Source organism: Coturnix japonica, chromosome 1 (genome assembly GCF_001577835.2).
Source record: "Coturnix japonica isolate 7356 chromosome 1, Coturnix japonica 2.1, whole genome shotgun sequence".
NCBI lineage: Eukaryota > Metazoa > Chordata > Aves > Galliformes > Phasianidae > Coturnix > Coturnix japonica.
The window spans coordinates 153780647-153792352 of NC_029516.1; the positions used below are offsets into that span (position 1 = coordinate 153780647).

Below are 11706 nucleotides of genomic sequence, written 5' to 3' on the forward strand. Positions count from 1 at the left end.
AAATAAAATAAAATAAATAAAGCAGTACAGGGAGGCTGCGGCTTCTCAATTCTGGAAGATATTCAGCACTTGCCTGGACCTAAACAACCAGATACAACTGCAGAGATAGCTCTACTTGGAGTCAGGGATATGGATCAGGATTCCTCCAGAGATTTCTTCCAAACTAAACAATTTTATGGTTCTAAGAAGTACAGAGAAATCATGGAAACTATCAGATAACAGATTTAAAAAAAAAAATAAATCAAAACCCCTCAAGGAGTTTCACTCTGGCAATGCCTTGAAATTCATCGGCAGAGAATTTGTGGATGCTGAAAATTTACTTGAGTTCAAAACACACAGGAAAAACCTGTCACAGGCCATTAAACCTAAAGCTAACATTTCTGATTCACAAGGTCCCTGAATCTCAGACTGCAGAAAGCTTGGAAGATTACAGCTGGAAATAACATCACATGACTGTACTCGCAGTCCTCATGAGGTATCAGCTATTGCTCACTATCAGAGAGCAGGCTACCAGCACAAGGCATGCAGCTGACCAAACCCAGTACAGCCACTCAGGATATTTAACATCAGTGCTTACCACTGAAAACCTTACCACTGAAAAACTAATCAAATAAACAACAACAACAAAAACACCAAAAAAAAAACCCATATCTGTGGTTTGTACATTTTTTGTCATGTTCATGAAACACAAAAAGTTGAGCAGACCCACTGAGCAAAGATTTAGTAACTATTACTCAGAAAACTAACACGATGTTTTACGTTTTTAGGAAGTTATGAGAAATCTGGTTAAGAGATACGTTGCGGCAATGATTAGAGATGCCAAAACTGAGGAAGGGCTGACAGAAGAAAATTTTAAGGTATGTATTTAATTATATGTTCATAGATTTTTTAAAAGACTGTGAAGCACATTTTTCAGTCCCCACCTGTACAATTGCACATATCTTACTCTGTAGAGCAGTGTCCATGTGCTGATCGACCACACTCAGATGATATTGCTATAGACTACAACAACTGCCCTTGCTTTCTGGATAAACAGTCACTTTTATCATCTAGTTTGAATTATGGGGGGAAGAGAAGGAAGAATTAAGAGAAAATCAAAGTGGGACTAAGTGTATGTAAAAAAAAAATTTGCTAATGTAATATGCAAATACTTTCACCCTAGGAAATAGAGTTTATGTGTAATAGAGTGCACTTTTGCATATGGAACACATTTTATATGGCTTAGTAAATTGAACACTTATGTAAGGAGTGAAATATTAAAATCTGTTTAATCTGGCACAGACTAAGTGGCCGTATGCTCCATAACCTTAACATAGCATTTCTAGCATTAAAAATTTTGTTACTATTAGTTCCTCAACCTTCAAATATACTATGTGAAAATACTATATCTACCTCAGCTTTGGCACACGGAATATACAGAAATTGCCTGAGCTAGTTGCTCTTATGATCTCATACAGAAAATGAAGAGGCAAACACCTTGTAAAACAAGATGTCGTCTCCTAAGATAGGCTTTTAAGGAACAGAGGTCAGAAATTGTGCTGGCAGGAAACAGCCTGCATTGATTAGCTCTTTTCTTGGCTGCCAGCTACCCAACATCGAGGATATATTCACAAAGTCCTGCCTGCAATTCCTGCATTCCACTCACAGAGAAGCTTGCACATATATGTCACACATAAGATCCCCATAGAAAAGCTGTTGTAGTATGGGCTAATTAGCAGACTGAAACACACAAGGGGCACACAGCTGGAAAGCAGCTCTGTAGAAAAGGGCCTGGGAGTCCTTATGTGCACCAAGTGGAATGCAAGCCATCAACATGCCCTTGCTGCTGGGAGGACTAATGGTAATTTTTTTGGCTGCACTAGGCAGAGTTTGATCAACAAGAAAAGAGAGGTGGTCCTTACCCTCTATTCATTGTTTGTGAGGCCATTCCTGGTGCACTGTGTTCAATTCTGGGACCACCAGGACTGTGTACAAGAGAGATCTGGACATATTGGAGAGAGTTCAGTGGAGAATCACCAAGATGACCAGGGCCTGGATCATCTCTTCTGTTAGGAGAGGCTGAGAGATTGAACTGTTCAGCCTGGAGAAGAGGAGGCTCGAGGGGATTTCAGTGTCCACAAATTTGTGAAGGGATATTGCCTAAAGTATGCAGCCAGGCTCTGTCACTTGTGTCTACTGCCAGGACAAGAAGCAATGGGCACAAACTGGAAAACAAGTTCAGTGTAAACATCAAGAATTTTTCTACTGTGTAAGAGACAGAGCTGCCTGGACATGGTCCTGGCTATCCTGCTCTGGGTGTTGTCCTTGCTCCTTCCTCCACCACTGTCAATGATTTCTAAACTAAGATACATTTCCTCTGAAGATTCCCCTGATAAAATTTCTGATCACTTATTTTGCCTTACTTAGAAGATCTATTAAGCAGAGTCTGCTAAGTAACTTGAAGATCTCAGGTGTTATCCAGACAACAAAGCTCACAATTGATCCATAACATAACCTTGTTATTGTTTTTATTATTATTGTTGTTGTTGTTGTTGTTTTCTTAATGAAAGAGGAAAAGTCACATTAGGTTTCATTCTCTGATATTGCTTTCTGAGCTAATCCTCTGATCTTGCTTATTCATTTTTAGGAGTTGAAACAAGATATTTCCAGCTTCCGTTTTGAAGTCCTGGGTTTGCTAAAAGGAAGCAAGCTTTCTAATTTGCAGACTCCGAAAATGAATAAAGATGCCGCCTCTCTGTCAGAAACTGAAGAAAAGTATGAGAGTGAAGGAAACAAGAAAGGAAAGAAAAAGGCATTCAGCCTTTTTGATATTACGACAATGATTCACCCACGATCAGCCACAATTGCCTCTGAAGCACATAACGTAAGCAACGGCTCAGCAATGTTGGTGTCAGAGTCCATTAAGGAGAAACAGAAGCGTGTGAATTTTGTAACAGACATAAAAAATTTTGGGTTATTTCACAGACGATCAAAAACAAACTCTGTGGAGCACAGTACAAATAAAATATACACTGTTTCTGAAGAAGTTTCCCGTCAACAGGCAGAAGAACAATGTGAGAACAATGACGAACTGGAAGAGGGAGAACTGTCTATGAACTGTGAAGTAAAAACACAGAGTCCTGATAAAAAGTGCATGATAGCTGAGTTGCAAAATGACAACAGCACTTTGGATTCACACGATGAGGGAAGTATTTGTGCTTTAGAAACAGAGAAAGTGGAGTTACAGAACTCAGAACCAGCCACACCACAGGATCAGCTGGACAAGGAATCAGACATTAGCACTGACTGTGATGGGAAACAGGAAACCATTGAGCAGGGTGACTATGTGATAACCAGGTTGTGATGCTTACAGGGAGAAGCATTTACAAATATATATATTTTGCATAGTGCTTTTGGGGGGGGATGTGTTAAGAACATATTAGCAAATGCAGAATTACACTTTATAGTACTCAACTGTGGCACATGACATTGTAACACAGTAATCAAGAGAAAGATAATAAAGGGACCTTCTGTTTTGTAGCCTGCTTTAGCTTTCACGATTTGTTTTACATTTTTTAATAAATGGAAGCATCTTGTATTCTTGTACTGTTGCAATAACCCACAGAAACTTTTTAGCTATCTTTTTCAATTTCAACAAAAGCAATTTCTCTCATATGATAGTTGACTCCTATGATAAATATTTTTCTATGCAAATAAAAAGTAGCTTAAGAGACTTGTAAGCCTTTATTTAACTTTGTAGGTTCTTAAAAATTCTGGGCAACATAATAATCATAAGTGGTTCTTGTCAACATATGTCGTGTCAAGCTATTATAATCATTTATTTAAATTGCTAGGAACTTGATTTGCTTCAAAATCTATGAAGAAACAAACTATAAAGTATATTCTTTTATTTATTGAAGGAATATGAATACCTGTAAATTTTGAACAATCAGTCTATTTGATTATTTAATTACAGCTTCTCCCACTCAGCAAGAGAGTTATTACCTTCCTGATGCTGCTGTTAGAAATACACAGGATTTGAAGACTGTAAAAATGTGTCTTATAGCAAAAGAAATATCTGTGGCTTGCTAAAATTTGATGATGGATTACTCCCCAGGAATCCATAGTCACAACAGCTACTGCTTCTCCAACCATTTATTTTTCCAAATGTGGACAACCTATGCACTTTAATGTTCTGCTGCTTATTAGCTTTTGCCTTCACAATACACTTGTATTTGCTAAGTGAGAGATACATCAGGAATAAACAAGCAGAAAGTGATACCCTGAGTATTTTGGAAAATATGGCAGTTTGCTTAGAAGTTTTTAAAAGCAAACCTGAAGAAAGTTCCTTTGACAGCTTCAGAGTTTGGTGGAACCTGATTGGGAGTTTTATAAAATTACTTAGACATTTAAATGTATAAAGAAAACCTAATAGTATTTTTCTTAATTGATAAGTGGCTTCTTGTCTTAGTCAAAAAATGGTATTTTTTAAAATTAAACAGTCTGTTGTTTTTCAATTAGTGACTGGTGTCCTACATTATTAAAAACTTAAATTTCCAACTGAACTAAGAAGGAACACCCTTGAGCTTCCACAACATCCTTCGTCCACGGAGACATGTATATACCACATCACTGTGGTCATTTAATTCTTAACATTCTTGTCCCTACTGTAAGGTGCATAGAGAGCATCTACATCCTAAATCCCTAGAAACACAAAACATGCAGAAAATGAGGACAAAACAAATGGAATCCATGACATGTTAACTAACACCTTGTAGGATATGACCTGAAGCCATACCATTATGGACATAAACTGTCCTTGCACTGAACTGAGTTTTGAAAATCCTCTCGTTGATATGTATTTGTGTGGGTTTTTCCGCTCTCCTTTACACACATGCTACATTCTATGAGCTCACATATTGCGAGCTTCCTTCCTGTACATGCACCTGTGTCATGGCACCTAGGAGTGAATTCACTGAGCCAAAATGGAATAGTGGGGAAAAGGTCTGTATAGCTTTGCAACACTGTGTTTACACCACATTTGATTACTAAGTTATGGCTGATTTCCATCTTGGAGTCTTGACTGCTCTTTGGACCCCTTCTCCTCATCTCTCCCCTTGTCCACCTTTAGATTGTGAGCTCCTTGGGGCAGGGCCAGAAGCTTTTCTGTTTGGAAAGCACCTGAATTATTACAAGCGTAACAAAAAATAAATAATAATAATGATGATGAAATAACTTCATATTATTTTTACTAGGTCAACTCTTTTAGAGAGTTCTTTTTTTCTACTGTAACATTTCTGCTAAGAATGACGTAAAGTCAATGTATCACATGTATCCTTTGTTATAAAATTCTCTATATCCCAGTTTTTCTCCATCACAGATTTCATAAAACATTCACAACATATTTTATAAAGGCCAGTACTGTCATTTGGGATGATATGAGATTGCCACTCTAGAGATGCGGGGTTGTTTTCCATTTTAGAAACTTTGCCTTTTCTCTTTCTGGTGTGGCACCTTGTCATACTGGCTATTTGAGATGGGATGGTTGACTCAGCTGGTTGCCTGATCTTTTGCTATCCAGCACAACACTGAGAAGGGCATCCATGACAAGCTCTGATCTTTTGTCCAGCACTGACAAATAAAATGGCACTGCTGAGGGAAACCATAGCATAGGTTTCATTGTAAATGATTTCCATCATAAAACATAAAAAAAAAAAAAAAAGAAAAAAAAGAAAAAAAGCACTCTTTACTGTGAGAGCAGTAAGCTTCTAGAACAGGCTGCCTAGAGAGGTTGTGAATGCCCCATCCCTGGAGTCGTTCAAGGCCAGGTTGGATGGGGACCTGGGCAGCCTGGTCTAGTATTAAATGTGGAGGTTGGTGGTCCTGTTTGTGGCAGGGGGGTTGGCGATTCATGATCCTTGAGGTCCCTTATAACCAGGGTCATTCTGCGACTCTGTGATTCCAGGTTCTTTGTTAACAACAAATAATGGTGGCTACAGGAGTTAAAAAATAAAGTATAGGAGGATCTCAGTACAGAGGATTTCTCTCAATGGGAATGTAGAGATAAATAGTATGAGTTCAATGATATGAACTAACATCTGCAATTTTACTACAGTCATGTCAGCATTTAAATTTATGAGTTGCTAAAGTGGGACTACAATTTGTCCTCTTTTCTGTCATTAAGAATTAGTTGCTCCCAGTAGACAGAGGCTTTAACATATTACACTTTCTTATTACTTATCATTGTTTATAACACCTCCGAATCCCAACCATGCTATCCTCTCACTTGACAAATTCAGAACAAATGTCAAAATCTGAAAACTGAAAATTGTGAAAAGTGAAAATTGTCAAAATCTGAAGTGAATTTGTACCAATATTAGGCTGTTCAGAAAGCATTTCTGAGATTCATACTTTTTTCTTGGGGACAAAATGCCACCTGCATACCATATCTTAAAAAAGACTGATTCCATCTGCATAGAATCCTAGAATCATTAAGGTTGGAAAAGCTCACTAAGATCACCTAGTCCAACCATCAACCCATTCCCACTACGCCCTCTAACCCATGTACTACACCTACATGTTTCTTGAACACCTCCAGGGACAGAGACTGAATCATTTCAGTGGCTGGACAGCTTGTTCCAGTGCATCACACCCTCTTTGGGAATAAATTTTTCCTCATCTCAAACTTGAACCTGCCCTGGTACAACTCAAGGCATGTTTCACTGTGCCACCAGAATGGACATGGGGGGCACTGCAGAGGTGAAAACCATGTGTACACGTTAGAAGACTCACACTGCAAGACCCTGTGATCCAGGTGCAGGTCACTGTGATACCTCTGTGTTGTACAGACATCAAGCCTGGTAGAAGACTTCCAGAGAGGAGCCATGGCTCTACAGTTGGTTTTAATCTTGTTATCCATGATTCTATGATTCTATCATCTCACTACACAGATAAAGGCCATTACAGTTTTGACTACTGTGTGCCGAATATCTCGCACATCCTGTTTACATGAATCTCTGGCACATAGTATTGATCTATCTATTTATGTAATCTATTACACAGGTCAAGATTTCATGAAAAATCTCATAATAATATTCTTGATCTGAATTTTTCTGTGAATAAATGGTATCTTTTTTCTCGACAACACATATCTTTTTCTTAGCTATAATTATAGAGAAGTGTAAAAAGCAGTTCTTGTATGTATATACGAATTGCAGGCTATAATATTCCATTTCCTCTTTAAATCTCCACAAGTAATCTGTAAAGGAAATGTAGGGAGAGTAGCAAGAGAGGCAACATGAAAGATAAAAGTGAATCATAATGCTTAAAGATGGTAATAAGGCAATGTATTTTTGCATCCAGATCAAAGTAATTGTATTAAATAAAATCTCTGTGTATTGGACAGTGATGTAACCCATCTTAACTTTAGTCTATTAAGAGAAACCAACAGCTTTAGTTGGGCAAACACACCACACACTGAAGATCAGTAATAGTAATTGCAATGGTATTAAACATAATTGTAAAATTCAGTGTAATAATAGCAATCTTGTACCTTTGCCTGAGAAGTAGAACTCCTCATTTCAGATCACTACGCAAAATGTTCTGTATTTTCACATCAAGCAACCATTTGATAACACTTCTATTGATGTCCTTGGGGCAGGAACTCAAGAGTTTTTCCTCCCACACAAATACGCCAAAGTCCAGACTAAAAATCTTTTATCTCTGTGTTACAGCTTTTGACTAGCTTCAAAAATTTTGTTTTGAACCCTACAGACACTCCAGAAGGAGCAGATTAGTGATCCTCTGTGACAGCTTATGGCTTAGTAATACAATGTGGTCCAAAGTAAATTGTTGGGGTTGAGTCTGAACCCTTCAGATATAAAAAGGAATCAAAAACAGTGAACTACATCAAAACAAGATCCACTGACTTAATGCTTTAGAAGTTTGCTTGTTTGTTTGTTTTTACAAATTTAAAAGAGTGCAACAGAGATGGTTCTTCTCTCTTTATAATAAACAAACAAACAAAACAGTTGCAGCCTTCAACCTCCATGAATACAGGACTTTACATACATACAGTATATTTCAACTTTATCACAGGTCCCTCCATCTCATAAGTCTCTGCCTAAATCAGTCAGATTCTCTATTGTTGCTAATATAGCTCTGAAATGTCTGTACTCATGAATAGTTTTGACTTTATATTTGTACACTTTGAGCACTCACAATCTTTTATCTTTATAACTTTTCTCCACACAATATTTGTTTGTCTGACAGCATTCTTCCCCCTTCAGCTCTGTTTTTCTTTGGCTTTAAAGAAAATATGCTGTTTTCTTTTTGGCCAAGGCTTTCTGCTCTCTTTAGTTGACTAATATATTTATTTCTGAGTGCTGCACAGCATGAGATGTCTCAGTGTTCAGTACTGCAGTGGCCTTTTCAGTCTGGCCTTTAGCCCTTTGTAATTCAATATCCTTCTACTGTGGAAAGCAATTAGTATGTTTAAAGGCTGATGTATTTATTTACCATCTCAAACACCATATTTAGTTCCAGATTCTCTCAGGTCCCTGAGAGAGATACTTTCCCCCATTGTACTTTTCAGTTTAGATAGCTGTCTGTGACTGGAAATCTATCTTTCCAATGACTGAAGCTAGATAAAATGAATTTCAGTTCCACAGGATGATGCTTCAGTATATTTTCTCTCACTTTTCTTCTTTCCTAGCTTGCTGATAACAGAGTCTCATTAGGGCAATCTATTCACTATTGCATTTTTAGAGTATAAGAAAAGTACTTGCAACAAGTAAGGAGTCATCGATCCTGGGGGTGTTCAAGGAACAACTGGATGTTGTGTTGAGGGACATGGTTTAGTGGGAGCTATTGGTCATAGGTGAAAAGTTGGAATGGATGATCTTTTAATTCTTTTCCAACCTTGGTGATTCTACTATTCTACAATTCTAAGGAGTGTTCAAGATCTAAAATTGGAGTTTCCAGAAAGATGAAACCATTGAAGTGGTTAGTATTACAGTTGTTCCTTAGTCTGGAAATTAGAAATAGAACTCACATAAGCAGAAGCTGTGAGATATGACTCCATCGCATGAAATCAAGAGTTAATTCATAAGTGCTTGCATGAAAAGAAGAAAGAATAGTAAGATTTTACATTAAATTATTTCATGAATGTTTAAAAAAGCAGAAGTCTATAGTTACTGAAGGATGATACAGTTATCTTTATCTTCTGGAAATCCACATGTTTCAATTTAGCAGCTTGGTGAAACTCCTATAATAGAAAATCATTACAGATTGAAATACTGTACCCTATGTAAGCAGCTACAAGAAAGAAAGCAGCAAACTACCTAACCCTTCATAAATCTAATTAACAATATAGAGTGCTCCTAAACTGTAACAAAATGAGAATAATAACATCAGAATGACTCATTCTGGTTTATGACTAGTGGTTATACTGTACCATATGCAATTTACAAGGAGGGACATACATAAAACAACATTTTATGAGTGTTGAGTATGAATTAAATCCAGTAAGTGTTCATGCACATTTGGGGAACAGGTCTAAAGGCCTAAATTCCATAGGTTTTTTTGTTGTTTGTTTGTTTGTTTGTTTTGTATTGGTTTTTTTTGTTTGTTTGTTTGGTTGGTTGTTTTGGAGGAATACAACTAGAAGAGTTCATTTAATTCACAGTTTTATACTTGAGACTACAGTAACTATCCTATACAGCAGAGATGATCCTAGAGACAGGTACACTTCTGAGGAAGGTAGAATAATTTCTCTCTATATCTGTGTTAGTTAAGAGATGTTCTCAGAGTTTTGAATGTAAATTACAGCAATACTAAATTGCATTATTGCCCCATCTAGAGACCAAGGTCTCTGCCTTATGGAAATACTTACATAGTCATTTCCTTCAGTTTGATGCAAGACTGACCTTCGTAGTGTGAATAGGAGTACTACACAGCAATTCCCATACCATATGACTGGGACTACAGCATAATTAACAGTATCTATGATGAAAATACATCATGCTAAGTCATGTCCTCAACACTAGTCTGGGAAAACAAAATAGTTCAGTCAGCAGTTCTTTAAAGTCAGTTTGATAAATAAAGGGCATGCATGAATGACATACATAATTGTGTTCATCAGGTTCATCTTTTCCAAGTTTCTCTCTGGTGTTCTAAAGTTTCTTTCCTTGAATTTGTATCTTAATTTATTAATGTCTCTTCTCACCTTCTAAATCCAGCACGTGAGTACTTCTTGAGTATCTCTTTCTTTTCTACCGTTCTTTTCCCTGTCCTCACATCTCTTAATTATTTTTCATAGTGTATTTCACTCCTCTCTTATCCATGTTCATGCTATCAACTAACTGACCCCTGCACAATTTCTGAATTAGTTTATTCCTTTATTAGTGCATTAATATCACATTTAATGTGACACAAGGAAGCATTTTGGTGACCTAGACAAGGGGATTGAGTGCATTCTCAATAAGTTTGCAGTTGACACTAAGTCAGTCAGAAGTATCGATTTGCATGAGGATAGGAAAGTCATACTCTGGGATTTGGACAGGCTGGGTAGTGGGAATGAGGCAAATAGGATGAAGTTCATCAAGAACAAGCCTCAGTTCCTGCACTTTGGTCACAGCAACCCCAGGTAATGCATGGCTGGAAGGCTATGTGAAAGAAATGGACCTGGGAGTGTTGGTCAGTGATCAGCTAAACATGAGCCAGCAGTGTGCCTAAGTAGCCAATAAGGCCAATGGCATCCTGCCTTGCATCAGAAATAGTGTTGTCAGCAAGAGCAGGGAGGTGATCCTCTGTACTCAGCCCCGGTGAGACCACAACTCAAGTACTGCATTCAGTTTTGGTCCCCTCACTACAAGACACCGAGTCACCCAAATGTGCTCAGAAAAGGGCAACAAAGCTGTGAAGAGCCTGGAGCACAGGTCTTACAGGGAGAAGCTGAAGGAACTGGGATTGTTTAGTTTTAAAGAGGTGGATGCTCGGAGTAGACCTTACTGCCTTCTACAGCTACTTGAAAGGAGGTTGTGATGATGTGGGTGTCAGCCTCTTCTCTTGTGTAACTAGTGATGGGATGAGAGGGAATGGCTTTAAGTTGCACCAGAGGAGGTTCAAGTTGGATAGTAGGAAAAATTTAGTCTCTGAAAGAGTGGTCATATGCTGGAATGGGCTGCCCAGGAAGTTGGTTAAGCCACCATCCCTCAAGGTGTTCAAAAAACATGTAGATGTTGTACTGAGGGACATGCTGTAGTGGGGAAATGTTGGTGGCAGGTGGACGGTTGGAGTGGATGATCCTGGAGATCTTTTCCAAACTTGGTTATTCTATGATTGGATGATTCTATTTTTGTAGTTATTTCCTCACACTAATCCTGAAGCAGAATGCAAAAAGATTATTATTATTATTATTATTATTATTACTACTACTACTACTACAATTATTATTGTTATTATTATTATTATTATTATTATTATTATTATTATTAATCTTCTATTTTTGAGAAATCATTTGTAGTTGGTGGGAATACACTTAATTTCCCATGCCCACAGGTTCCTATGAAGCAGTTCAAGATGGGATTCCCTGATGCTTGAATTAGTGCATAGAATCCTTTCTTCCACATTAAGTCTGATTTTAATTTGTTTAAGGGGTTTTCATATTATTGTGGCTTATTTTTTTTTTTTACCTGACTTTAGATAATAAGACCTCAAACAGGCACT

The 11706-nt window shown here is 37.6% G+C and overlaps 1 protein-coding gene across 2 annotated transcripts in view; it reads left to right on the forward strand.

Annotated features, from left to right (window-relative positions):
* The window catches only part of TRPC4 (transient receptor potential cation channel subfamily C member 4), a 132673-nt gene extending 128177 nt beyond the window's left edge, over nucleotides 1-4496 (forward strand). For both annotated transcript variants that reach the window (XM_015851914.2, XM_032442118.1), the window contains 2 exons: nucleotides 768-857; nucleotides 2627-4496. In XM_015851914.2, the coding sequence (XP_015707400.1) occupies nucleotides 768-857; nucleotides 2627-3343 (807 nt within the window). In that variant the 3' untranslated portion in view covers nucleotides 3344-4496. The remainder of the gene's footprint in view (nucleotides 1-767; nucleotides 858-2626) is intronic.
* The last annotated feature ends 7210 nt before the right edge of the window (nucleotides 4497-11706 follow it).